Here is a 27124-nt window from a genome sequence, read left to right on the forward strand (position 1 = left end):
TACTGTGTTCACGATCTCGTCTCGAATATGGTCTCTCCTGAACGACTGAAAGAAATATGGGTCCCAATCTCGGACTCATACGCATACAAGACGCGCAAGTTACGCGTCGCCACTATTGGGGCCGGCTTCTCAGGCTTGATATTTGCCCACAAGATCCAGCATGAACAGCCGGAGTTACAGGAGTTCATCGACCACGTTATCTTCGAAGCCAATGATGACGTTGGTGGAACGTGGAAGGTCAATACATACCCGGGCGTACAGTGCGACGTGCCAGCTCACATCTATGTCAGTCTGCTTCGTTCTTATCCAGGCAACTACTGAGAAAAGCATGAAATTGATTTTCTGCTTGATCTAGGCATTTCCTTTTGACCCGAACCCCGACTGGTCCAAGTTCTATGCTGAAGGCCCCGAGATTCTCGAGTACGTGCGGAGGGTCGTCAACAAGTGGAACCTGAAGCGGGACATTCAGTTCAACACCAGGGTAATAGCCCTCAATTGGCTCGAAGACGAAGGAAAATGGAAGATCCGAGTCCGGAAGAATGACGGGGAGGAAAGGGATGAACTCGCTGATGTTCTCGTCTCAGCTCAGGGGTTTCTGAGGTAAGTTGCTTTCCCATACCTACACAATTCGTCCGAGCAAGGACCGGTACATTCCAAAGTCTGCTTTTCTGGCTACGGTTCATGGCCAGACACGTTCTAATCTTCTCCCTCCAGTCAATGGAAATGGCCAGATATACCCGGCCTTCACACCTTCAAGGGCCATAAGGTGCATTCGGCAGGCTGGGATCATTCCTATGACTACTCGCACAAAAAGATTGGAATCATTGGCAATGGATCGTCGGCCATCCAAATCTTGCCGCAGATGGCCAAGTTACCTGGTACGCAGGTGGTGAGTTTCCAGCGGGGAGCAACTTGGATCACTCAGAGCCTGGGCGAGGCACTCGGTGTTGGCAGCGACGGACAGCCTGATACCGAAGAGGGCGAGGACCAGGAAATGACAAATGGTGATGAAGGTGTTGATATGACGGAAGTGAATCCTTCTGATGAGGAAGTGGGGAGTATCTTCAACCCAAGGTACACAAAGAGCGACAAGAGGAGGTTTCGAAATCCAGAGAAACACAAGGCTTATCGCAAGATGTTGCAGCATGGGATGAACAAGGGATTCAGGCTGGTACGTGCGTCCCATTGACTTTCTCGTTTTCTACAAAGACTTTCGTGCTGATCCATTGCCATGTTACTGGTTATAGTTCCGCAAAGGCTCTGTCCAAAACTCCAAATCCACGGAGGTCACCGTCGAGCGGATGCGCGCCGCATTAAACAACAACCCCGAACTCTGTGACAAACTGATCCCAAACTGGACGCTGGGCTGCCGACGCCTGACCCCCGGTGAAGGCTACCTGGAGTCGTTCCTCCTGCCCACCGTTTCACTGGAGAAATCGCCCATCGCGCGAATTACCGAGACGGGGATCGAGACAGAATCTGGCGCGCAATACGACCTTGACGTGATCGTGTGCGCCACGGGCTTCGACGTCTCGCACATCCCTCACTACCCAGTCACAGGGCGCAACGGGATGACGCTGGCGGAGAAATGGAAAGACGAGCCCGAGAGCTACCTTAGCGTCGCGTGCCCGGATTTCCCCAACTACTTCATCTTCACCGGCCCCAACGCGACGGTTGGGCATGGCACGCTGATCACCAGCATGACCTGGACAGCCGAGTACATCATCAAATGGCTGCACAAGATCGCGGGCGAGGACATCAAGTCCGCGGCGCCGCGGCAGGACGCGACCGACGAGTTCGTCACCTACGGCGACGAGATCCACGACACGCTCACCTGGACCGGCGCCTGCAAGAGCTGGTACAAGAAGCACCGCGTCGACGGCCGCGTCACGGCCACCTGGCCCGGCAGCGCCCTGCTGTACCGCGAGGTCATCCTGCGCGAGATCCGCGGCGAGGACTGGGACATCAGATACAACTCGCCGAACCGCTGGCGCGGAGTCCTGGGCAACGGCTTCACGCGCCTCGAGACAGAGGCCGAGGAGAAGGAGAAGCTCGGCGAAACGGTCGATTTGGCGTTTTATGTCAGTTCCTAGCCTGCTCCCTACGTGCCTACCGCAAGTATGTGTGTATGTATACTTGGTAGTTCGGTTTGCGCCTGAGGCGCGTATGGGCAATGACTTTCTCTCCCTTTCTCTCTCCTCCTCCGTTTTCACGTTTTGCCAATTTCCAGGTCGCGGGAGTTCGTAAAGGTCCATGGAATGAAGTATATGGCTTACTAGCTGGCTTGTTCATTGGTTTTCATTGGGGTCAGATTATTTCCTAGGTCCATTTTGATTTTTGAAGCAAATGCAAAGGCGAAATGCAAAGACTACCACCTTTCTTTCCTCTTTCCTTTTCCTTTATCCCTGTCCCTATCCCTATCCCTATCCCTGTCTCTCTCGCGCTTCCTCTCTAATATCAACTCTTTCTCCTTCTCCCTCGGATCAATAACTACCAGTTCCTCTTCGTTCTTCTTTTTCCAGTTCAGATCCTTGCCCAGCCGGTCCTTGGCGAACGACAACGAATGGCTCATCCACTGCGCATCGTCCTCGGACTCTTCGGCCTCGGCATTGGCCGGGTTGTCCCACTTCAAACACGATTGACAGTTTGCTATGAAATGGAGGTCACATAGGGCTGCCTCTTCATCGTCATCGTGTTTGGTGGGACCGGCGACTACTTCTGAGGGTTTGTGATCCCTGTCTGGGGAGGTTGATGCGAAGTTGTGGTCTTTGTCATCTTTGTGACCATTCGTGGATTTTGAAGAGTGGGCTTTACTCTGTACGTCAGCCGATTCCAGCCGTGCTTTGAAGTCGTTCAGCATTTTTAGCGCCTTGGTCTCATCACGAGCATTGGATTCGCCTGGGCGAGGCCGTTTGCGACCTCTTGTGCTTGTTGCCGGGATCAGGGATTCTAAGGCTGACTTCTTATATATAGAACCATTGGCCTTGGTGTCGACGTTGCGACGCATGGATGCTTTCAGGGCGTCGATCTCGGCTTCTAGTGCAGAGGTTCTGGATGCTGACGGTTTCTCAACCGGGGTTGGCGAGCGAGACGGTGATTCTGGGTTACGTAGAGGGAGTTGAGTTAATGGGTCGTGGAATGATGGCTTCCGGCGTTGAACCGGTGAGGGAGATTTCGTCGACGGTGGTGGACTTGCTTTGCGCTTTTGCGGGATCGTGGGCGAGGGTGATCTCTGTCGTGGTTTCTCGATCGAGGGAGGTTGAGGAGCAGTACCATTGGTCTTTGGCTTTGGTTCAGGGACTTCCTCGCTATCGATCAGAGCTGGATTGAATTTGGCCTTCTTTGGTCGTACGGCAACTTCACCAGCATCATCCTCACCTTCATCTCCGGCAAAGCTGAGTAGAGTCTTCCCGCCCTTCTTTTTCAGCGCCTTTTTCTTTGCGGGAGCTTCAACGGTGCGTTCCGCGACTTTGGTCCTTTTCCGCATTTTCTGCCATGCATCACCCTGGGGCATTTCGGTGATTTCGACCCTGCGAATCTTCTCCGGGTACATTGGTCTTTCGCTCCGTTCCAATAGCTCGCCTTCCGCGATTTTGACCACATTGTATATACCATCACCCTCTACCCGGCCGAACATGGTACATTTTCCATCCAGCTCAGCTCTGCAGTCTCCCAGCGTGATGAAGAATTGGCTGCCGTAGCCTGCTCCGTCTCCGGTGCCTTTCGCCATACCAACCAGCCCTCTCCTGTTAAACTTCAGCCGGCTATGGATTTCATCTCCGAAATTGATCTTCTCGCCTTCTTCTCGCCCCATCAGCCGCGCCCAGTCATCGTCATATCGTTCAAATTCCCTGTCCTCGTATATATTTTGTCCACCTTCGCCGGTACCGGTCGGATCGCCTGTTTGGATGACAAAGCCCGGGGAGACGCGGTGAAAGATATTGTTGTCGTAGTCTCCGTCGAGGACATGCTGCAGGAAGTTTCTGCATGTTAAAGGTGTCTGGTTCGCGAATAGGGATATTGTGAGAGGGCCAGCCGTTGTATGAAGAAGAACTGAGGCAGTTGGAGGAGGCTCGGTCGTATAATGCGAAGACATGGCGGCTAGTAGTGTGAAAAAAGACGGCTTATCCGGATCGCTACATTTTTGGGTTGAAAGTCAGGCCTTTCTTCAAGAGAAATTTCGCCCGACTACTTCCCAGCATCTGAAGTCGAGGGTTGAGTTCATGCAGTTGATGAATTTGAGAAAACACGTGAAAGCCGCAAGCACATTTGCTATGTTTGCTGCGTTTGCACTGTTTGCTGGGGAGTCCTTAGCACCCCCAGGCACCCCTGACCACGTAGATTACTCGGGAACGAAAAGCCTGTCTACCAAATAATTCCGGCGTGATCCTAGAGGGTGAGCGAAGGCTACTTTAACCTGATCATTAGGTGAGCCTTTGGCTGAGCTTCACTGAGAACTCCCTGAGCAGCTCACTGACATACAACGGTAGCCTGATCGAGCCAGGCTGTACAAATCTCGGTGCAAAGCATGGCCATTCATCACCTCAATAATGGTGCTATTAGGCGCCACGGCGCTGCTCTCAGCATACTTGTAAGCTACTGTGCATAGATTTCCCCTTCAGGGCAGGCTTTGTCCATTGAAATAGGCCCCTTCATTGATCCCTAGACTCTCTCCGCCAGACGGATAATTCGACACATCTTCTCCTCAAGTCACGCTTTACTTCTAGATTGGGCCAATAGCATCTTGGCGAAGGGGAAGAGGGAGGCTAACAGCGCGTCCTACCCAATCCCAGTCAGCATGTCACATCTAGACACAAACGCCCATAAACTCACCATCATAGATTCTGGCAACAGCCATAAAGCGTAGCGAGCAGACAGTGCACCTCCCCCAACCCAGTACTTTCCTGTCCTACCCTTTTCGACCTGTCGGACAACTTTGACACCAAACTGTTTCGCCGTGATGCCATTTTCTTGCACTTTGCCGTCGCTTCTTCCTTGAATGTAGTCTCGGATCCCGTCGTAGTATGAGTTCTCGGGTATTTTTATCGGTGTCATGTTGGTGAAGACGTTGGATTTGACAGCGGCCGTCACAAGAGTTAGGGTCCGAACCCCGAGAGGCGCGAGCTCGAGACGCCATGTTTCGCTCCCGAGGATAGCAGCGGCCTTTGAGCTGTTGTAGATACTTGCAAAGGCTCCAAAAGGAACTAGCCCGCTAACAGATGTATTGTTCACGACATAGCCTTTTGCTTTGATCAATAGCGGGGCGAAAGCCTGAATCATGGCGAGGACTGCCCAATAGTTGGTGTCGAAAAGTCTCTTGCCCTCTTCAATTGACGTATCCAGAGCTGGCATGATCATTAGACTTCCGCTGTTATTGACAAGGACATCGAGCTTGCCACCGGTGACTCTTGTGGCGCTCTCAACAGCCGCCGCGATCGATTCGGAAGACAATACGTCAAGAGTCATAACGGTGACATTCGGTGCTTTGGCGAGAGATTGCGAGATCTTTGATGGTGTACGTGCTGTCGCGAAGACGTGATATCCGTGTTCGTGGAAGGCTTCGGCCAACCCTCCGCCAATTCCACCGGCAGAGCAGCCGGTTATAAGGACTGACTTGAGTCCTGAAGCCATTGAAATATCTAGGTACGAAATTGATCGCGTAATCTTCTGTAGGGTTGAAAGCCGTGGATGGCGACCGTTCTTGACCTGGAGAAGGAATGCGAAGACGCCATGCTACCAGAAGAAGTCACACTACCTTTATACCTGAAGAATTGACTCGTTACGAAAAGGGGGATTGCGAGTCGATTGGACTCGTAATGCATTTCACAAATGAGCTACGCAGGCGTCCTTGCCTATTGATGGATATGGTGTAGATGGGTTTTGATGCTTTAAGAAGCGGCTATGCCTGAAATGGCAAACAATCGAGGGCTTGGCAGGCTGGGTGATTTCGCGCCTCTTTTCGCTTGATCTCACTGCATCAAATTGAGGCGAGGAAATTAAAGGCTCTCACAAGGCCATGTAGGCCGTGTATATCGCCCACATCACGAACCTTTATTTGTTGGGACAGAAAAGCTAGAAAACGTTGCCTACATCAAGTCCAAAAACATGTCAAGATCTCCTAAGCCTAACTCCTAAGTTGGTCTAGTTCTCTTCTCAAAGGTGCCCTCTCATTCCTTTTCGCCCGTCGTTGATTAGCAGGGATGCATTTCATCGTAACAACAGACGTCAAGAAAGCGGATCCGGAGACGCAGAGGCTCATCAGAAGTCAGGTAATGAGGGGGAAGAACCGGGGCAAGTCTCATCGAGCCAAACAACGAGGATCGACAAGTTGGGCAGTTATGGTTGATGCCAAACGAGGTCCACCGGTGCCATTGGATACCTTCATCGAAGCGTACTACAAGTATTCAACTGTTCCCGGAAGAGTCGGTTCGGATCTGTCCTCCTTCGTGTTTGCTGCTGAGATGGATTCGGCCGCGTTTGGGGATGTAGTGAGATGTGGGTCACTCTTGCTCTATGATTGACCGAGGCTAACTTGATGTAAAACTAGTCTTTGAGATGGCAGCGAGAGCATTGTTCCCTCTAGTGATGGTGACTGGATTCAGTCACAAGGACATGGCGTGGTTTGATCCACTGAAATTCGACGCTGCTTATCTTCACGTAACCGTCTTCGCGGCCGAGGTCTTCATGGACAAGTTATTAGGTCGAGAATATCCTACCACGAACCAAGATGCCACTGTGCATTTTTTGAAAGGTGTTCAAATCCTACGCAAAAGGCTTTTACTGGGGGATGAGAACACCAAACCCTCGGATTCTACAATAGCGGTGGTTTTGACCTTGGCCGTAAGTGCATTTTTTATGGGTGAAGATGGGGCCTTCAAGCATCATATGGTGGGCCTTCGCAAGATGGTCAACCTTAGAGGAGGCATAGCTGCCTTCAGAGGCAGCAAGCTTCTCACGGAAATGTTCAGGTAGGCAGCAGCCATTCATTGCCCTGTTAAAATTTCGCCGGATCCAGAAGCACCTGATTGTTGCACAGATGCGATATAAGCATGGCAATGCAAAGTGGATCAGAGCCTATCTTCTTCAACAATCCTCTTTCAGAACCCGTTGTGCCTTATCCAGACCAGGAGCTTTTGTCAATTCGGAATAGTTTTTGGGTCACCGGCTCTCAACATGACTCAGAAAGCTTGCTCCACAAGATGGATGCGAGTCTAGTCGAAGCCTGGAGAGTCCTGGAGAGATTCTGTTCAATCGTCAATCTCGCCGTCGAAACCCAACGAATGCTTTCCCCGGGACTCCTCTATGATACTATGGCTTCAGTCATGTATCACCTTCTCCATATGAGCTTTGAGACAGGCTCGGTTGACGAAGCAGTACGGCTCAGCCTATTAGGGTTGACTTATAATGTTTTCTTAAAGTGGCAGTATCTGAGGTTGCCCTATGTTTACTTTCCCTCTATTTACAAAAATTGCCTTCGAGACCCCAAACTTGCCGATGGGGCTTCCTCCCAGATCATGCTTTGGTTTCTGATGGTTGGCGCCGTCTCGGCATTTACCATATCTGACCACCTATGGTTGAAGGATTGCTTACGAGAACGCATCGACATATGTCAAGTGAAGTCGTGGAACGAGATGCGGGGAGTCTTGAAGTCGTTCATGTGGATTGGCCTGCTACATGACAAACCAGGGAAGGAAGTCTTTGATTCCGTCTTATCGTCGTCGTCGTCTACTCTGACCACTCTACGCTGAGAATCGACATAGTTGCTGGTCCATCTCGACAATCTCAGATCTGAATTGGTATCTGGATGTGGGATGCTGACACAAGTGCTGTCAACCATGCTGTCAACACCTGTCACCCCAACGGGCCTGAGCAATGATTACGAAACTCTTTGGGCTATAGCATGGTCTAGCTAGGTCAGGAATTGTGGACGCAGTTGAGGAGAGAACTATTTTCAGACAGCAGGAATCTCTCTCAGAGAGAGCACGGACGAACGTTTAATGTCGGTCACCTATGGAGTTTGAAAGCAACGAAACCAGCAACAAGCTGAATTCTCCAAGACCAAAGCGACAACGGGTTCGTGAAAATTAGCGACGCTGTCGCGCTCTTATGCCTGGAAAATCTCGCAGAGCTTGAGAGCCAGATACAACAATAACATGCCATCGGTCAGGAAGCCGACATGCAAAAGTGCTGCGTTTACTGAACTCCAAGTCGAGCGCATTATCTGTGGCTTGTTCCTGGCATCGGATACGTCCCTGAGACTGTCTCATGGAGCCTATCCGAGTTTTGAACAGCCCGTTGTCTAGGCGGCGTGGCAGTATGGCCGTGACTTTGAGATTGAGTTGATTTGTAGGGGACGCCCTCGAGGACCGATTGCAATGGATCGAGCTCGAAAGTGGATGTGCTCATAATTATGACATAGAAATACTAGGACAGTCGGTCAGGCACCCCAGGTGTGGCCTCCCCTGTGAAGAAACATGTATATTGTGTCGCCAATTGGCCTCATTAGCTATTCGTCTTCGATGATCTCCAAAGCTGTTGTAATCAAATGTCAGGCACAGCTTGAGGTGAGAATCAAGTTCAGTGTCCCCGATGTCTCGTCTAGAGGGAGAAAGAATGAAACACTGATACATGCCTTCGTCAAAGTATGTCTGGAAAAGTGGGCTTCGCTTGATCATCTCCAGCGGTGGTGGACCAAGATAACCGAAATACAGGACTACTGTACTGCCAATGGGAGAACGTATTGATTGTGGATACGATCGACTGGATCGAAAGATTTCTCCCTATGATAGTGAATACTATGGGTTCCCGGCTTTAAAGGCTCTTTCTTCTTCTGCTTACCATGAGCCAGACCGACCAGACATGGACGGAAAGGCTCCAGGGAAGGCTTCAAACCAACACTTTGCTCATCAAATTCTATAAGAATTTCGCTGTGATGCAGTTAGCCGGAATATCTTGCGAATTTTGAGTTGGTAAGGCGACCTAGCTAATAGAATCGCCTCACGTAAAGTCGGGATATGAACGCCCTCAATGCCCAATCCACCTCGGCCTCGTCGCTATCCTTCACCTACGTCCACTCCTAGAATAGTCCGTAACCTAAGCATCTCCGGCATCAACGCCGCCTAAACTTAGAAGAGGCAAACGAGTCCGCAAATGGACTGCTACACAAGTTAAGTCACGGCAACAGGGTTTTCTACCAAGTCACAAGAGGCGGCGGCGAGGTCTAGAATAGAACGAGAGCGGCAAGAATAGACATCACTGTGCAAGACTGTGGCATGGAGACTGAGGTCACCTAAATTTGGTGGCACTGGACTCTAACAGTCCCATCAGGCGAAGTCGAGGGTACACCAGATCGAGGCTGCAGCGATGGGACTGAATATATATAAAATGTCTCTTGAAGGCGCTCCCGATACTGAAACACAACTATCCTTTTTGATCCTCTTGGAACCGTAGTCTGAGAGAGGCTTGCTTCCTGTCACTGTTCTCTAGCATGGTAAACACGACTCCAAACTGGACACAGACATAGCGAACGCCAGCTGACTTGCAAAAAAAAAACCCCCTACGAATTTGTTGAAAAATATCCCCAGCCGCTGCAGCAATCCAATCATCAGATTGCTGAAGGAAAGAATCCTCACGTCAGTTATGTGGAATCCTTTTTGTCCAGGCCCAATGCATCCACAGGTTTAATTCTCCCTCACAGAAGTTAAGGTGATCTGGTAATTGAGATTAAGTACTTGACCACCAATCCACATCTCATCATTTTTGTCCAGGGGTACGGAGCCGCATCCACCAGACACTGATCTACAAGAAATTCGCAACTCCATTGCTATGCAATCTCGACGTACGAAAATGTGTGCGACAAGGAGTACTCCAGTCCAGCTAAGCATTTGTTCTTGTGCTGGAATTTGGCCTACAGCAGGCCAAGTGAGTCTTGGGTATCGATCTCGAAGGCGTCGACCTTGCTGCAAGGGCTCCATCTCCACTCTCACTCTACTGATGGATTTGGGAAGCCCAACCAGAAAAGTCTATCTCGTCGATGTGTATATTCTCCGGGGCACAAAGCGTTCAATGCTTCAGGTGTCAAAGGGAAGACCCTAAAGGATGACCATCAGGACGAGAAGATCCCGAAAGTCTTCTTTCATGATCGCAACGATTCAGATATCTTGTTTACTCATTTCAGCGTGGCCTTGCAGGGAGCGGAGGATGTTCAGCATATAGAGAGTGCCACGGGGAGGACTACGGCATCCAGAAAGTTCTTGCGTGGTCTGGCTAAATCTCTAGAGAATACTTATGTGCTCTACTGGGTATGAATGCCACCTAGCGAGCTGGAAACAGGCAAGGGAGGACGGGGAGCGACTGTTCAAAGCTGAACATGGCGGCTCGTATGAAGTTTGCAATCAGCGCCCGATCCCCGGGGACATTATTGCTTAATGTTGGTGATGTGCAGGAGCTCGCTGAGTTACGCGGTAGGTTCTGGGCAAGGCAAACTTTTCGATGGCAAGACCTTGTGAATGAAGAATCAAAGGAGCGTGTCCTGGCGTCGCAGAGCCCAGAATACCAGCCCCACAGCTCAGATAGAGTGTTGGCTCCGTGAAGCGAAGAGCAGAATACGACTTTGGATCAGTGGAATTACGGGCCTCGCCGCGATTACTTCGATGAGGATCTCGACCCACACGAAGATTGCGACCGATATGATTTTGAAGACTGGACGCGGACGTTATGGCAGGGGCCTCCGTCATGATTCCAAGATGGGTCCATGTCGAAGCGAACGTGCTGTACAAAGAATTGGATGGGCGGTAGGCGTGGATTCACTTGTGGTGATTGAGATCAGCAGGGGAAGGTTTGATGTGGAAGCGCAGCCAGTTCGGTCACTTTCTTACGGGGAGATCGAGCACAATGTATGGTGGCAGTGCGGGTCCTGGTACCAGCAAGACCCTGCTCCGTCGCAGAGGGTGACATAAGATGCACGAGTCCCAATGTCTTGTGGGATGAATTATCCTTCTTTCATTTCATGCTGAGATGGAGAAACTAGGGAAAGTCCCAGATCCAATTCAGTCGTCAGCGATCGTACTTGATCCTCCGCCTTCAATCTCACTCAGCACCCTCGACCCCAGCACATTGCCTTCGGCATCCTGATAGATAGCAACGATCGAACTGAATCCGTTGAATGGCGTGTACGAATATTCCAACTCCCTTGCACTCTGACCGTTGAACAGGACGGCCCGCTCGTGCCCTGTAAATGTCATGTCGTGCCAGTATGAGCCGACCACCTGGGACGAGAAGACGGAGCCATCGTTGTGCAATTTCTGGTCAACGATATTGCCCGCCTGGTCGAGGATCCGATTGGTGTGCGTGTTGCCGCTGTAGTCGTTGACCGAATAGAGGATGCCTTGGTCGAGGAGCACCGACCGGGCGGACAGGTCGCTCGTTGATGTGGAGGGACTGCTGCTGCTCGTGCTGCTGCCGCCGAGGGTATTGTTGAGCAGCGAGCCGACATCGGATCCTAGTGTGGCAATCACAGGGTTCAGATCAATTGAGTTGAGTGTATCGTTGATCATCAGCACCAGGTTCTCCAGTCGTGCCTCGAGTTCAACTCTCGCCGACACGTTCTGGATCGTCAACTGCACGGCATTGATGCTCAGATCGACACCGGCATTGAATTGCAGCAGAGACAGCACTTGGGCGTCGATGTTGATTTTGGCCGTCAAGTTCTTCACCGTGATGTCGATTTCGCCGACCGAGACGCTCGCATTGAGGAAGACATCGGGCGGAGTGCTGGCATTGGACACAGCGCCGTTCGAGGTGTCGGTCTCGTCGGTCTCGTAGACTGCTGAGTCCGTGTCGTTGCCCGTTACACCGAGTGAGTAGCCTGTATAGCCATCGCTGGAGGAGAGCGTCTGGGAGGATGTGAATCGAATGAGTGCAAGAAGCAGCGACCACAAAAGCATGGACACCATCACAGGCTGAGGAATGGAATCGTCGCAAAGAGCGTCATCAAGAACAGAGAGAGAGAAGACGCTCTCATTCAAATGCTGACGGAGATGGTAGGCATTCTACGAATTACTGCAGAACCGTGGTCGCAATGCCCCTCCTATTTTGTCGCTTTGAAAGCTTCAATTTCCAGACTCACCAGTTTTTGAATTCTCGAGGGGTTACTTTCGGCATCCCATTTGGTGTTTCGAGCAGTCGGTTCGCGCGACATGGGGAAAGTCCGGTTTTGCGCACGGCCTAGTCCAGGGGAACCCAGGACGTTCCCGCACTTGCAATCTCGGCAGATCAGTCCTATGCCGCAATGGGCCGTTGAAACCTGGGGAGCCATCAGAAGCCATGCAGAAAACCGGTTTGATGGCAGAGCCTCTGCAGGGATCTGCGCAGATCTTCCACACAAATTTCGTCCAGTGTGAAACCCAACAGCACCATTGCGGCCCACAAGAGAGCGAAAAACTTTCCTGGACATGGGAAATTCGCGGTTTGGCGATGCTTGCTCGAGAAATTGGCATGGCCAACATGTGGGATTCTCTATGAGGAGGAGTGAGGCTGGGCTGATGATATAGATTGCGCGATGTGTACCGATTCCTGCCTCTTTCTCCTCCATGACCAGGAGGGAACACGATGTCGCGCTCAATGTTCCGGCTTCTATCGCTCCTCTACTTCTTCCTGCTGCATCAGCAGGTTCTGGCGCAAACGACCACCTCATCGACCCCCGGCGGGAGTGTCAGCACCACACCATCAAATTCGGCGACACTGACACCGAGTCCAGCATCGTCTTCCTCTACACCTCCTGATGTCTACCTGAACGTACCAACTCTCTCCGTCGGTCGCATTGAGCTTGATGTCGACGACCTGCGGGCAGACATCAATTTGAATGCCCAAGTCGCGTCCCTGGTCACCCTCAATGCTGGCGTCGCCCTCTCCATTCAAGAAGTCAACCTCACCATTTCGGATATCGATGCAGAGCTTGAACTGATCGTCCGTCTGGGCCACCTAGTCGACATAGTGAACCGAGTCTTCGAATCATTGGACCTCAACCCTCTCCTGATCTCTGCCATCAACAATGTCACCTCATTGCTCGAGCCAATCGTGGGGGCTATTGACGGTCTTCTCGGTTCCATCACACAAGGAGGAACAACACTATCATTCTTGATAGACAATCTAGGAAATATCGTCCAGGAAGTCAACGGAGTGAGCACAATCGTTGGAAATTACCTGACAAACATGACCGACACGGGTGTCAGTCAGACATTATCTGGTGGCCTCATTGAGAAGACTTATTCATATGCTCCGCTCAATGCGTTGGTGGATATCGTTTTCAACGCAGCTGGACAAGTTGTTCAGGCATCCGTCCAGAAGCAGAGCGGAAGTGGTGGCAGCACCACGACAAGTTCTACGTCGGCGTCAAGTACCACCCCGGCGCCTTTTTCATCCACCAGCAGCTAGCAATCACAGAATACCGGTCAGGAGACAACGCCAACCAAGTCGACTACAAGCGGAAGATCGTTAACGAGGCCGACGAAACGGCCCGGCCGGGGTGGTCACTCGTTCTGATTTCGAGCACTATTCTGCGTGTCCGGCAGTGTTGCAACTCTTATGATCCAGGTCATGACCAAATCGAAATGCTTCAAAAGCTCTACATCGCGGAGGAAATGAAAACGGAATGTATTTTGGGACGAACTTCATGATCCAGGAAACAGTGTCGGCTTCATCGCTTGCCGCGCAACAGAATACATGGACCAACTTGGGCTCTAGGATATTAATCTCTGGGACCTGATCCATTCTCTGGTTTTTTTCGTCCGAGCCGGGAGAGCTTTGGCAAACGAGTTACACTGCAATGACAAAGAATGGTGACAGTATTCGGAAACTCACGAGATGACCCGGAGATGAGTGCCGCTGAAAACCAAGTCCACCAACCTTCAGGCGAATTCGTTCTTTTGCCCCAGATGTACTAGTTATAATGGTACCACTTGTGCTTGTTTTCACTGCCTGCCTTCATGGCGGGAATCCAAGTAGAGTCCACCTTACCACCTCCACGATATCGCTACGTGCGTCGTATGTACGCGTATGAACCAGATGTAGCCTGCGAGCGGCACAGCCTTTTCCCGCGTCGCCGAATGGGAGTGTTGCCCCGAGTCTCGATCGAACCCCTCTGCTGTGGGTCCTGAAAAGGGGCAAGGCTGCCGGTGTGAAAGCTGTGAGCATGTGATAAAAAGGGGATGGCTCCCTGGTTCGACCACGCGCCTCTCCACCCCCTTTTTGTTCACTTTCCGGTTGTCTGGAAAAATGGCATCCTTCCCAGTACCGGTCCTCTTCACTGATATCTCGAGTGTTAGCAAAATTCTTTGGTCTTACTTCCCCTCAAGCTACGGTACATCATAATCACGCGCACTCTTCAGGACAATGGGCACGAGAGTAGGCTGACAGCAGCTTCTCTTTCCAAAGAACGCCACGAAGACCCAGTCATCAGAGCAGATGTTCTTTTTTGCCAGCAACATACTGACATCGAAAATAAAGGGATAGATAACTACAGTACCCCGAGGCTACGCATACCACCCTTGTACTTACATGTCAAACATCGGGCTTGCAGACGTTCCGCTGTGTGCTGTTTGCGTCATTAACTAGAGCATGTCGACACTCGTTCACAGTATCAAAGTCTGGCTTTCACAAACATGTCCCTTCCTATTGCAGCAATATAAAATCCATCGTGGACCTGAGTGGACATTTGTATGATACCAAACTTCGGAGCTCGGGACCAATGTGTGTGCCGACAATCCCGTCTGATACTCGTACAATGCAGGTTTGGGTCAGCTGCCGGAGAAAGTCTGACAGGGATTGCTGATTCTCTCTCCACGATCCGCCTCGGCTCAACGCAGGGCGATATGGCTCAATGGCCCTTCCCCACATTGAATCTGACGGCTAATCGACGATTCACAGTTGACTATTTGCCATCCGAACTTACATGCCGGCATATAAATGGTTATATTGTCGAAAGTTAATTTCGACATTGACATTGAAATTGGTTCTTCGCCAGCGAAGTTGCGATAGAAGTCTTCTAATATAACCGGAGAATTCCTTCTAATCTCTCATTTAAGAAGACAAAGTAAGCGGCACTGAAGGCTTGGTCACTTCTTCACCATGGCACCAGGTTTTGACCTTGACAAGCTGCCGGGCAGTTTGCCTTCGCAACTAGTCCCAGAGGATGTCGATGTAGAAATAGTCCAAAAGTCGGCTCAACAAACACTGGACAATTTGGGCGCCAGTGGTCTGCATAGTTCAGCATTGTGGAGGGACTGGCTCGCGCTCACAGGTCAGATTCGAACATTCTACAGCTCTGAAAAGATTGCGGAGTTGTGGAACGGGCAAGTCAAATCCCAGCACGTCACGGATATTGAGACGAAGGCTGGTCGTATCACTAAACCCGTTCCGACGAGTTCATGGGTCGACATCCCGTTCACTTTCACCACGAAGCAAGAAAGCGGACTGGTCGGCAACTGTACAGGTACCGCCTCGCTGACCCCAGATGAAGACGGGAAATGGAAAATCTGGATGCTCGTGACAGTTCTAGAGAATTTTGCTGACCAGGGACACCCCGATATTCCTCGGGCGGTGGATGGCGCGCTGGGCAACGGCATCGTCAACGGCGTCAATGACCGCCAGAAGAGATCAGAGGGCGAATATCATTTTGATGTGGTAGTGATCGGGGCAGGTCAATGCGGCCTCGCCGTTGCCGGCAGGCTTGCCGCCCTTGGGGTTGACTATGTGCTTCTAGAGAAGCGGCCTGCCGTGGGAAAGAATTGGACTCAACGATACGAGTCGGTGAGACAGCATACCGTGCGCGAGTACAACAATCTTCCCTTCGAGCGTACATGGAAACCCAACGACCCATTATTGCTTCCTGGCAAGATCGTCGCAGAAGGTTTTGAGAACTATGTTAGAAAATACAGCATCAATCTGTGGACGAGCGTGGACACCACAGGAGCAACCTGGGTTCCAGAGAGCAGACTCTGGACGCTGGATGTCACGGTCAACGGAAACGAAAAGCGAAAGCTCGTCTGCCGCCACCTTGTCGTCGCCACCGGTGCAGGTGTAAGTGTCGACAACGACCCGAAGTATCCCGGAACCGACCAGTACCAGGGCACGCTGTTGCATTCAGGGGCGTACAAGCATAGCCGGGATTGGGCAACCAAGGACGGCATTGTCATTGGATCAGGTACTACGGCGCATGATATTGCTGAAGACATGTATCGAGCAGGTCTGCGGTCCGTCACCATGATCCAGCGCAACAAGACCGCGATCTACCCAATTGAGTGGATTGTGAAGGGGCAACAGGGTAAGAACCTCCACGCCGTGCAATCGTTGAGGCTTTGCCGACTAACAAGCGTGGAGGCCTCTACAATAATAACATCCCAACTGCCGATGCCGATGCCTTGGTCGCCTGTCGCCCCAATAAGATTCTGCGTGACATTCTGAAGGTAATCCACGAGGCTGCCGCAAGCCAGGAGCAAGACCGTTTCGACGACCTCGAGCAGGCTGGGTTCCGGGTTGACCGAGAGACACCCTTGATGGACAACATCTTGTCGCGCTACGGAGGGTATTATATTGACATTGGCGCTTCGTCCCACATTGTGAGAGGCGAGATCAAGGTGAAATCCGGTGTGCCCATTACCACGTTCACTTCCAAGGGCCTCAAATTCGAAGACGGAAGCGAGCTCCAGGGAGATGTAGTGGTGGTTGCCACCGGGCAGGACCACGACTATCGAAATCAGGTCGCAGAGGTTGTTGGAAAGGACTTTGCGTCGAAATTAAGTGAATTCTGGGGACTTGATGAAGAGGGGGAAGTTCGGAACGTCATGAAGCCAGCAGGTAAGTTTGCAATTCACAGAGTTCTCGACGAGCCGTGCTGACCCCAGATAGCCCCGGGGTTCTGGATGTTTGGGGGCACCGCAGCTCAAGCACGTTGGTGGTCTCGGTTCGTGGCTCTCTCCATTCAATCCGACGTGCTAGGGAAGCCGCTTGAGGGTGTAAAGATAGCTGGGTAGGAAGCGTATCGAAGGCACATACCAGGCCCGAGCGGGAGCTGAGCTTGAATGTAGGTCTTGCCGCTTCTGTTGAACCCATGGGTGTCAGGAATAGGTTGATTGATTGATTGAGAACATCTATCTGGAGTGACAACGAGCGTTTAAATAGGTGACAGGTTGTGGTAGTGCCAAGACCTAACCTATCTCCCTAAGCCAACCTAGTTTAGTTAGGCTAACAGCCTGCCAACAGCCTCACTAGCCTGATTCTCAGCTAGCCTATTTTGGAATGCTCAGCGGTCCTCCAGGGCGCTCAACGCGGAGAGAGACTTGGTGTGACAGGATGTTGAGGCGGCGGGGGACCAATCTCCAGCATGTCGCGACCTTCTGACTGAAATGGAAAAGACGACCTACTCGTGATATCCGAGCAGCCTCCAATCAAGAATATGATGACAGAGTACGGGCTTTGTATCAGGCGAAGGAAGTCGCACACAATACAATAGCACAACTCGGGGATTTTCACCACCCAAGCTAAATAGCACAAGTCATCCTGAAATTAACAGAGCTTCAATCGTTCCACCCTTTGCCACCCACCCCTTCAAACAGGGCTGAGACTCGAACCTCATTCTCATTGATAAGCCTCGCTCAAGAGGTATGGCTTCCTCGTCCCGAGGTCCAGTACCATCTGTCCAAACAAGCCGTTCGCCCAGAAGAACCACGGCCGCGTCCAGTCACTCGCGTTCCAGATATGGACGCTCTCATGGATCAGGCCCAAACCGTCCGTGCCGCCGACCAGCTGGCGCAGCTCGACGCGGATGGAGGATCACAGGTTCCGCATGCTGGAAGCCATGGTCGGCGCGAGTGGGTTCTGCAGGTTCAGCATGATATCTGCACAGAGGCCGAGGTAGTGCGAGAACATCATGTTCGCAGGTATGAATAGCTGGTAGATGCACGAGTCGTCCGAAGGGTGAAAAGAAGCTTCCAATCAACCCCGTGCCGCCCATGACGGGATTTCCGCGGTACAGGTTCGAGACGGTCTCGGTGGCCGAGTTTGCGGTGCGGTTCCATGTATACGGTTGATCGAGCACACGGCCGTCAGAATCATATGTGCCCATTGTGAGGTCGAGAACTGTATTCACGTTCGACAATGCTGTGGGGGTCTTTGGTAGGAGAGATTGAAGCTGCCAGCTGAGAAAGGTCCATGATACCCAGTGAAGTAGACAGCTGGGTCCAGGCAAGTGTAGTTGACTTCCTGAGCGACTGAAACAGCAATAAGGAGAACGAGGCAGATATTCAAAGACACCAGAGACAGCATCGTGGCATGCAATGAGACAAGGTCTTGATGGAGAGATGCTCGCACTCTTCGCCTGCAATTGGAACTCATTAGGCTTTGCACTTGTGATGACGACTCATTTTCATCTCACCCTCCACTCACCTTATTAAGGTCCTTCTCCTGCTGAAGGATCGCCCCCGTCATGGGTTCGGATAGTGACTGACACTCAGTGAAGCCAGCGATGCGGGGGAGAAGCAGTGGTCCCTGCGTGGATTCACCGCTTCGTCCGCTATTGGAACATGATCTGCGCCGTGACAACCATTGCGGGGGATTCTGGAGATTCACAGAGACAGCAGACACGGTCAATTACCATCCCTCCGGAAACAAAATGAAGCAGTTATCAAAGACGTTTCCAGGGACAACAATCCGAGGCCTTAACTGTCAGCTTCGAATTTGCCTCTGTTGAAAGGGAAAACAGCTGAGAATAGACAGTCGGTCCTCCTTTCGAAGCTGGTAGGATGGTGCGGCCATGGCCACTTCACGGCTCGGTATTATGGTATCTCACTCAAGCTCAAGTTCGACCAACTCAGCTCCCTCAAAGAAGGCCTCTCGCACATTTCGACAGATCCCTACCCGCCGGAAAACAGTCACCCAGGTATCACTCCTAGTGTTACTGTCCGTTCCGGTTTCCCGCCGCCTGCTGAACTGGACCAAAAGCATCGTCTTCTGGCCTATTTGCAAGCCATACAAATCCCACTCCATGCCGGCTGCAACGTGAATTTCGTGGCTGTCGCTATTGGTGTTGGCGTTCAAGGGAAGGAGATAGTCCAATTGCCCTTCGATAGGTTGCTTGTTCGGCTCATATATGACGATCTGGCCATTGTCTTGGTTTCTTGCGTGAACATGGCGAGCAATGTTCTTTGAAAGGTCGTACTTGTTCTTACCGCCACGCCCTGTTGTGATCTCGGACCAGTCGATGCTTTCCGAATCCCGGTTCATGACTTGTCGCAAACGACCTCTCACTAAAACAAGTTTCTTTTTTGCTCCCTCCTGGCATTCAAGAAGGACGTTGGCCCCATTCCCAGGTTCACTGGAATTACGTCTCCACTTAGAAGCTTCAAGCAACTCAAAGTCGTTACTTCGTTTGAAGTCCTCCTTGATGCTAACGTGAGTCCTGGCAGGGAGGGATGCCCAAGACCAGCTCGGGGCGATTTCGGCCAGAGCTTCGCACGGATCTGCAGCTGTCCGGACTGACCACGCCAGGTCTTCTGCAAAGGTGTCGCGCCAAAGCCCTGCTAGATATTCCTGTTGCAGAATTTTGTTGTCTTGGGTGATATAGGTCGAAAGATATAGTGCGGCCAAGCCAGATATCGCCGGAAGTCTGTCAGTCGGTTTCGTTATGGCTCGTGGACAATAAGCCTCCACTAGGTCCTTCCATTCCCGGTGTAAGCGAACCCTCTCCCCCGCAAAGCTATAGTTAATGAATATCTGAGCCTCGCTCATCTGCTTAAATCCGTCTTCACGTTCAAAAGGCCTGCTGCCGAGATCGTGCTTTGCTGTACTGCGAGTGGCAGTTTCTGTGTGCTGTTTCTCAACGCAAGACCAGTAGACTCTCTGACCGCAGTAGTATACCAACCTAGGCGAGAGCCGTTCCTCTTGCAGAGTCCACGCGCGTTTCGACAGCGGTGCGGTTGCTCTAACCTCGTTGAGACTCATGTTATAGTTGATGAGCCACTGACCTTCGAAGTAAAAGGGCACAACGCGGTACGTCCAAGCCTTCCGATCCCACAGTAAGCGATCCCTTGAACTTGTGCTGGAACAGGCGCAAAGAGTAAAGACGGCGTTGCCGTAGATAACATGCATCCTCGAAGCCTCTGCGTCCCAATCTTCGCCACCATCATGAGTGCAAGCTTGGCAGCCATTGCCTTCACAATCATCGGCACCATCTCCTTGACGATCGCTGCATTGATTCCCCTGGATTTTTTGAGCAATGCAAACTTGATCAACCCATAAGTATTTATATCCGATCGCCTCCACCAAGTCCAAAGCCTCTCGTATCGTTTTCGGCAGCGCGGACTTCTCGAATGAGACCTTTCGCTTGTCCCGATTGCACGGCGTCGTCCTACCCTTTGAATGTCCCTCGCCCCAGCAGTAGCTCAAGGCGACGTAATCACGCTTATCATCCTTTGGCAGCTCTGAGGTATCAACCAATCTCAAAGTTGTGTCTGAGATAATCTCAATAAGCCGCCTGGGATGCTCGTCGGACCGTGTGAGGTTGCTGCACTCGTGTCCTTGACGACAGTCTTGCAGCCAAGATTTGATTTGAGGGACCGCCGATCCCAATGGGTCATTTCCAAGCATTGAAGGGTTGATATTGGCCGTTAGCGCAATATTGACCAGCATAACGCTTTCATGCGATACTCCGAGACGGACTTGTAGCGTCGGCTGCAGACGAGATGTCCTCTCTGCTGTGGAATCTCCTCCCAACAATCTGACATAGACAGGGTCATCTCTTTTCTCGAGCCTCTCAACCTCGTCGCCGGTGATTTGTGATAGAAGTAAAGCTTGCCGAACAACTCTGCAGCCCCTACACTTGTCGTGCGCACATTGCTGCAGGTCGCTGTAGCTGGCATGAAGTTTCATGAAGTCCGTATCCCTTCTGCCCCTCCTTCGTGCTTTGCGTACTCCTCGCTCGATTTCTATGAAATTAGAGCATCGAGGTTGACTCTGGCCATTTGGCTGCAAGTCTTTGGATCCATTCTTCCACCACTTCAGCATCTTTGTGATGGCCTTAGGCTGAAGGCGGACGATTGGCGCTTGTAGTACAAATTAGAGAACCAAGAGAGTTAATAGAGCTCGCTTTATTCTGGAAATATGAATTTTCAGCAGCAGGAAGTTCAGTCGTTGTGTTGAAAGGTCATCTCCAGAGGTGAGGAGACACCGCCACCGTACAGCCTCGTCGCCTTGGGCCCAGCGCTGGCGGTTTCAGATGACGGGGTGAGGCGGTTAACTTGCAAGCTAGGCTGCAGCCTCCCGTGCAGCTTAGGATCTAAGGCTGAAAGAGGGGGTCGACAGTGCTCCGATACATATCAAGATGTACAGTACGCTGTCGGCCAGCCGTAGGGGGCAGATCGGAGACTCTGTCAATGCATGCTGTTCTCTATCTACATACCCTGTACAAGGAGAAGAAGCGACTGCTCTGGTCGGTGGGCCTAGCTACTCGAATATCTGTACTTAGGCACGCGCCGCGGGAGGGGTTTAGGGCTGGTGAGGCGCTACGGCCCCTTAGCTAACCTACCCAGTACTGGTGCAGGCGATGTCTACCTATGGAGCATGTCTGTGTGCACAGTGCTGCCGTTTTTGTATCTTCTTTCCCCCACAGTCTTACAGTAAAGATCATCGCGACAAATAGCATGGAATCCAATGACCAATATGTCAATCGTGACATTGACCCGCTATCCTTAAGAGTTAAACGAGATTCTCATTCTAAGACGCCCCCTTCCAAGTTCATCTCCTCCATCAATCGTCCCAGCTCAACAACTGCCGGGTTTCCTCTCTGAATCGCTTGAAGTTGTCATAGATCGCGGCCACATCAATTAGTCTACAAGGATCATTGCGTTAGCTCCTTCGCGACGCAGCGTACAGGATTCGGTGCAAACAGACACGGCAAGGACACCAAAAATGCATGGCACAATAAAAGGTATACTCTCAAATGCCGCTCGACCCCAAAGGAAGGCCAGGAACGCTGTAGCGCTAGCAAATATGCCGCCCAGGATTGTGCTGAGATAGAATGCAGTTTTCAGGTTGAGAGCTTGCTTGTCTTCATAGCCCGGTTCAGGGACGCTGTCTGCAATGGTGCGAAACCTAGAGGAGATGGTTCCAACAATAGTGATGTTGAAGCAAGCCTGATGGGGAGGGTCAGAATCCGCAGTACTAATCTTTGCCGCGTCCTATGTAGAACCCCCCGGCAATTATTGCGGTCGGCCATGGCGAGAATCACTCACCACTGCAAAGGAACAAAAGCTCGTAAACATCCAAATGGGCTGCGAATCGAAGTGGTAAAAAGGGCCGATCAGAAAGGACGTGAAGGAAGTGATGAGAGCACTAGAAAGGAACATGACATTTGCGCCGATACAGGCATATTGAATCAGGCTCCCCAGGCCCTGGCCGGAATTGAAGCTTGCAATCACGGTGTCCATGTCACTTCTATACAAAGCGTTCAAAGAGGAGATGAAGAGTTCAGATGTGCAATAAAGCAGGTGTTGAACCAGGCTGAGGAAGGCATTAATAGTACATATCTTGTTCCCAGCATGGAACTGCGCCTCATTGTGTCGTTTGAGGTTTCAGGGACATTGTGGATGATCGGCACCAGGGGGCTTCATGAGGCAGTAAGGCGCCCCGAGTCCCTGACGGACAGGGATCATAGGGGCCAGGTCAACGGACGGGCTGCGCCGTACTGGGTACCAAGTCTGGACTCTGTCGTTCTCATTTCCAACAAGTTGAATGGACGTGGTTCTGTCGGAATGGTTTGATTGTGGGAGGTATTGAAGGGCCATTTCATCAATGCGAATACGACTTCAAGAAGCTCAAGAGCCAAACCAGTGTCCACAACGATCACGTATATGAATTGTGCGGCAAGCCGAAATGAAAAATAATTGGTACACTCAAAAGCTCCTCCGCTGTTAGAACAGTGGCCTTCGTTGGTAATGAGCATTCCATTTACCTTGGGAAATAGTGGCCCTGTGTCATTCATACTATACTGATAATTATATTCGATATAGCGGCCCCTTTGACGATATTGAGCACTCTTGACGTATTCCGTGACAGACTATTATTGAATCCGGCTCGTCGGCAAACATGACCGTCCTTTTCCGCCGTCGATCTTCAATGGCGATGGGCGACGTTCGGACTTCGGCGAGCCTTCCAGGCCTCCACCAACAATGTGAATGCTACTCTGCATATGGACATAACGACATAATAGCTCCTCGCTTCGTCCACTGCGCTTGCTTGGTAAACTGCGGCGGTCAGTCTCATACCGCATTTTGATACATTTTTATGCTGGATGTCCCCGGCTCCGTTCCCTATTCGAAGACAGTTCCACGGCGAGCTGCATCTGGATTTGACCACGTTGGCGCTTTGGACCTTACAAAAAGACCTGCAAGTTTCGATATTCACCACTATCGCCAATCCGGGGTTTTCTCTCCTTTCCAGTTCATATTTATTTATCATCGTACCCGCTCATAGACTTCCGCCTGTCTGCTGTACGGAGGCGACCAAAGCAACGATGACCACATCACAAACAATGACCATCTCGCCTGCTGCGCGGGAATCTCGTCCCCCACAAACCCCGGCGGAGACATTCGAACTGAGTCTGAAAACACCGACGAAGTCGCTGCGAGAACTCACGCGCCGGGTGGTCCAGGGCGGCAAAGACTCCTTGCCAACCACAGCAGGCGGTCATGCTTCATCAGACGAAGAGGACAACGTTCGGAACGAGGTTCCTCCTCCGGCGACGGCTCAGCCCGTCATCCAGCGCTGGAATATGCCCAGGGGAAATATTGGACGTCTAGGATTTGCCTTCTTCTCATTCATCGTCACGGGGCTCAATGATGGTGCTGTGGGCGTATGAAGCTTCTGGCTCCCCTTTCCGTTGACATAGATATGCTAATACACGTTCATGACAGGCCCTAATACCCTACGTGCGTGATTTGGTGCCTTTTTGCTGTCCTTGAACGGTTGCTCACATTCATACAGCTCGAGACGTACTACCACCTGAACTACACCACTGTTTCCCTGATCTTCCTCACTCCCTTTGCAGGCTACTCCCTTGCCGCCTTTACCAATGCCACCATACACACGAAGCTCGGCCAGAGAGGCATCGCCATCCTCGCGCCTTTGTGCCATATCGCAACCTATGCAGTGCTGTCCGCTCACCCTCCTTTCCCCGCACTGGTCATCATCAACACTGTCTCTGGATTCGGCAATGGACTCACTGATGCTTGCTTCTGCGCCTGGATTGGAGCCATGGACAAAGCCAACGCTGTGCAGGGCTGTAAGTGCGACCTCCCATTGCACGCGAGACTTTGACTGGCTAACACTTAGTCCAGGCCTCCACAGCTGCTACTCCCTAGGTAATATACAGTTTCATCTTTTGCCATTCCAGACAATACATATGTATCATGTTTTGTATTCTGGAACAGAGAATTTTATCTTAGATGGGTACTCACCACGTTCTAGGAGCTCTATTTGCGCCTCTAATTGCGACGTCCATGATTGTTCATGCGAAGCTGCCTTGGTACACGTTTTATTACTTCATGGTGAGTGGGACAAACTGGCGAACGACAAAGCACACTCCTCAGAAGAAAGGGTGATTGATATTGGATGAGAAATGTTCACGCTAACGTGCTGTGCCTTGCATGAACAGACCGGCGCTTCGGTCCTGGAGTTCTTCGGTCTCAGCCTGATGTTCTGGCATAAGACGGGCGAAGTGTATCGGGTCGAACATCCACGGGACACTGAGGCCACGGGCGGTCGCACGAAAGAAGCACTCAAATCCAAAATCACCTGGATCTGCTCTGCATTCTTTTTCACATATATGGGCATCGAAGGTAACGTCCGCTCCCCTTTCATCGTCGGTCCATTCCTCTTCAATATATGTTTCTGGCGCCTAGGTATGTGCTGTAAAGTTTGGGGTCACTGACGTCCATCTCGCGAGAAAGTCGGCCTTGGGGGCTGGATCGTAACATTTATGCTCCGTGTCCGCTCCGCCTCACCATCAGCATCAGGATATTCGGGCACTGGCTTTTGGGCAGGCATGGCGCTCGGTCGCGCTGCCTTGGGTTTCGTTACCGAGCGTTTTGGAGAACGGCTCTGCATCTCCATCTACCTCGCCCTCTGTCTCGCCTTGCAGCTGATCTTCTGGCTTGTGCCGAAGTTCATCGTGTCCGCCGTGGCTGTTGCGTTCCTTGGTTTCTTCCTTGGTCCCATGTTTCCTGGTTGTGTGATGATGGCTGCAAAGTTGTTGCCGAAGCATATCCATGTAAGCAGCATTGGCTTTGCGATGGCATTGGGAGGAACTGGTGGGACGGTGTTTCCTTTCGCAATCGGTGCTATCGCTGCGACCAAAGGAGTCAAGGTGCTGCAACCAATTATCCTGGCACTGATTGTTGTGCTTTTGGGATTGTGGTTGAGCTTTCCGAGGGTTAAGAAGAGGGAATAAGGGCGAGTGGCACACGATTATGCCCGATGGAGCACCCCCATGCGTGAGTACATCAACCCGAACGAAAGAGATGATTGTGTAAATGCCCTGGTCCGAATCGACACGATCGCCCTTTCCTTTTCGTAAGCTACTTTCCCAGTTTCTTCCTGCGCGCTCTCGCCAACTTCTTCTCTCCTTCCATTTACTGTTAGTCGATGAACCCCCAGTCATTCCCATTAAGCCAGATTCAAGAATGAACGATGGTCTGGCAGTATCCTGTATGTGCTCCTGTGCTCATAAATCTAGCCTTGCTTAACTATGAATCTATAGTTCTAGTTCTACGTCCAGTTCGATCGGCAAGAGTATTGCAGTATGCTCCTTCTCCTCCTTCTCCTCATTATCCCGTATCTATAGAACAGTCCGGACATCTTACGCGTTCGCACCTATGACTTTGAAGCGTGGGAACGGGAGGACGAGGATTAAAGAGCCTGCCGCGCATGTAGAATCTCCGTGGGTTCATGCAGCGGTAACATGACAATAGGACATGCTCAAGGGAACAATGCCATGAGGAAAGGTTCTGACACCGAAACGGTTGTCAGTATCGTCGACGACATCACCGTCGCTACCATTGATGGCATTGTCGTAGGCCTTATCGTTGGTATCGTCCTTGACCAGCGGAGGTCGCGCAGACGAATGTCCATGATGCTCCCTCATGTGATGATGGTAACGGAACAAGCTCAAATCCGTTTCGCCGCATGATTCACAGGTCAGCGGAGCTCGGTTGATCTCCTCGACGAGCTCCCCCCAATGCACAATCCTCCTTAGCAGACCTCCAAGCACCAAACTTGCGCAGTCGTACTATTCAGGTTCTCTGCTCCCTTCGCCGGCTTCTTTCCAACTTCTCTTTGGCCTTCCTCTCCCTGATCATCTCTTGTTACATAGATGGCTCATGGCCCGAAGCACGCTGGAGCCTAGCCAATTTCATCATCGAAAAAATTGCTGCCTGTCACGTTGACAGAGAGCAGTCAGAGCTGAGACCAAGCAATGAGAAATCTCCGCATCCGCTCTTGACGGGTTTGCGAGCGTTCAGCAAATATGAATGGTTGTCAGTGAATGAATGATCTGGAAGTTGAGATTTGAAGATGGCAAGCCAGAGGTTAAAAAACAATTGAGCGGCACCTCAAGATTGCTCAATAACATTTAAGCGCCCGCTATATCGAATATAGTCAACAGTATGGGATGGGTGACAGAGGGCCACTATTTTCAAGGTAAACAGAATGCTTATTACCAAAGAAGGTCACCTCTGTTCTAACAGCGAAGGACTTTAAGTGTGCCGCTTATTTTTCGATTCGGCCGGCCGAGTGAGCAAGTATGCAATAATCAAGGAGAAGGATATATACATGTTAACATAAATTCTACAATACTCTTCAGGCGCGTTGCAGACTTCCAATTTTGCTTAGCATTTCTTTCTTTCTTTGGGAATCATTTTTAAACTAGAACTAGATGGAATACCGAGAGAGGCTGGACATAGACACTTAGACACGCAATATGCACAGCCCACGAGACTCTCACAAACACTCTCCCTCCCTCCCTCTCCCTCTCCCTCTCCTCTCGGGGGGGGGGGGGGGGTGTTTTTTTTTTTTTTTG

The 27124-nt window shown here is 51.3% G+C and overlaps 11 protein-coding genes across 11 annotated transcripts; 5 read left to right on the forward strand and 6 right to left on the reverse strand.

Moving 5' to 3' along the window:
- Nucleotides 1-27: 27 nt before the first annotated feature.
- Nucleotides 28-2093, forward strand: A1O5_01170 (uncharacterized protein; the record flags this gene model as incomplete). The annotated part of the gene is made up of 5 exons (XM_007741789.1): nt 28-285; nt 356-600; nt 715-946; nt 1049-1171; nt 1248-2093. 5 exons carry the CDS (start codon nt 28-30, stop codon nt 2091-2093), a joined length of 1704 nt encoding a protein of 567 aa, XP_007739979.1.
- A 275-nt stretch (nt 2094-2368) lies between these two features.
- Nucleotides 2369-4096, reverse strand: A1O5_01171 (uncharacterized protein; the record flags this gene model as incomplete). Its single annotated transcript, XM_007741790.1, has 1 exon — nt 2369-4096. The coding sequence occupies one exon, from the start codon at nt 4094-4096 to the stop codon at nt 2369-2371; it is 1728 nt and encodes a 575-aa protein (XP_007739980.1).
- A 614-nt stretch (nt 4097-4710) lies between these two features.
- On the reverse strand, nt 4711-5631 carry A1O5_01172 (uncharacterized protein; the record flags this gene model as incomplete). The annotated part of the gene is made up of 2 exons (XM_007741791.1): nt 4711-4779; nt 4834-5631. 2 exons carry the CDS (start codon nt 5629-5631, stop codon nt 4711-4713), a joined length of 867 nt encoding a protein of 288 aa, XP_007739981.1.
- Nucleotides 5632-6200: 569 nt separating this feature from the next.
- On the forward strand, nt 6201-7748 carry A1O5_01173 (uncharacterized protein; the record flags this gene model as incomplete). Its single annotated transcript, XM_007741792.1, has 3 exons — nt 6201-6495; nt 6548-6968; nt 7037-7748. 3 exons carry the CDS (start codon nt 6201-6203, stop codon nt 7746-7748), a joined length of 1428 nt encoding a protein of 475 aa, XP_007739982.1.
- Nucleotides 7749-11048: 3300 nt separating this feature from the next.
- A1O5_01174 (uncharacterized protein) lies at nt 11049-11954 on the reverse strand (the record flags this gene model as incomplete). Its single annotated transcript, XM_007741793.1, has 1 exon — nt 11049-11954. The coding sequence occupies one exon, from the start codon at nt 11952-11954 to the stop codon at nt 11049-11051; it is 906 nt and encodes a 301-aa protein (XP_007739983.1).
- A 655-nt stretch (nt 11955-12609) lies between these two features.
- On the forward strand, nt 12610-13434 carry A1O5_01175 (uncharacterized protein; the record flags this gene model as incomplete). Its single annotated transcript, XM_007741794.1, has 1 exon — nt 12610-13434. One exon carries the CDS (start codon nt 12610-12612, stop codon nt 13432-13434), a length of 825 nt encoding a protein of 274 aa, XP_007739984.1.
- A 1692-nt stretch (nt 13435-15126) lies between these two features.
- A1O5_01176 (uncharacterized protein) lies at nt 15127-17030 on the forward strand (the record flags this gene model as incomplete). The annotated part of the gene is made up of 3 exons (XM_007741795.1): nt 15127-16321; nt 16378-16854; nt 16906-17030. The coding sequence occupies 3 exons, from the start codon at nt 15127-15129 to the stop codon at nt 17028-17030; spliced, it is 1797 nt and encodes a 598-aa protein (XP_007739985.1).
- Nucleotides 17031-17764: 734 nt separating this feature from the next.
- On the reverse strand, nt 17765-18121 carry A1O5_01177 (uncharacterized protein; the record flags this gene model as incomplete). Its single annotated transcript, XM_007741796.1, has 1 exon — nt 17765-18121. One exon carries the CDS (start codon nt 18119-18121, stop codon nt 17765-17767), a length of 357 nt encoding a protein of 118 aa, XP_007739986.1.
- A 719-nt stretch (nt 18122-18840) lies between these two features.
- Nucleotides 18841-20922, reverse strand: A1O5_01178 (uncharacterized protein; the record flags this gene model as incomplete). Its single annotated transcript, XM_007741797.1, has 1 exon — nt 18841-20922. One exon carries the CDS (start codon nt 20920-20922, stop codon nt 18841-18843), a length of 2082 nt encoding a protein of 693 aa, XP_007739987.1.
- An 876-nt stretch (nt 20923-21798) lies between these two features.
- A1O5_01179 (uncharacterized protein) lies at nt 21799-22478 on the reverse strand (the record flags this gene model as incomplete). The annotated part of the gene is made up of 3 exons (XM_007741798.1): nt 21799-21880; nt 21943-22184; nt 22284-22478. 3 exons carry the CDS (start codon nt 22476-22478, stop codon nt 21799-21801), a joined length of 519 nt encoding a protein of 172 aa, XP_007739988.1.
- A 1103-nt stretch (nt 22479-23581) lies between these two features.
- On the forward strand, nt 23582-25498 carry A1O5_01180 (uncharacterized protein; the record flags this gene model as incomplete). Its single annotated transcript, XM_007741799.1, has 7 exons — nt 23582-23902; nt 23964-23978; nt 24034-24331; nt 24387-24410; nt 24517-24596; nt 24704-24887; nt 24999-25498. The coding sequence occupies 7 exons, from the start codon at nt 23582-23584 to the stop codon at nt 25496-25498; spliced, it is 1422 nt and encodes a 473-aa protein (XP_007739989.1).
- Between the last annotated feature and the right edge of the window lie 1626 nt (nt 25499-27124).

Source organism: Cladophialophora psammophila (genome assembly GCF_000585535.1).
Source record: "Cladophialophora psammophila CBS 110553 chromosome Unknown aczJe-supercont1.1, whole genome shotgun sequence".
Classification (NCBI taxonomy): domain Eukaryota; kingdom Fungi; phylum Ascomycota; class Eurotiomycetes; order Chaetothyriales; family Herpotrichiellaceae; genus Cladophialophora; species Cladophialophora psammophila.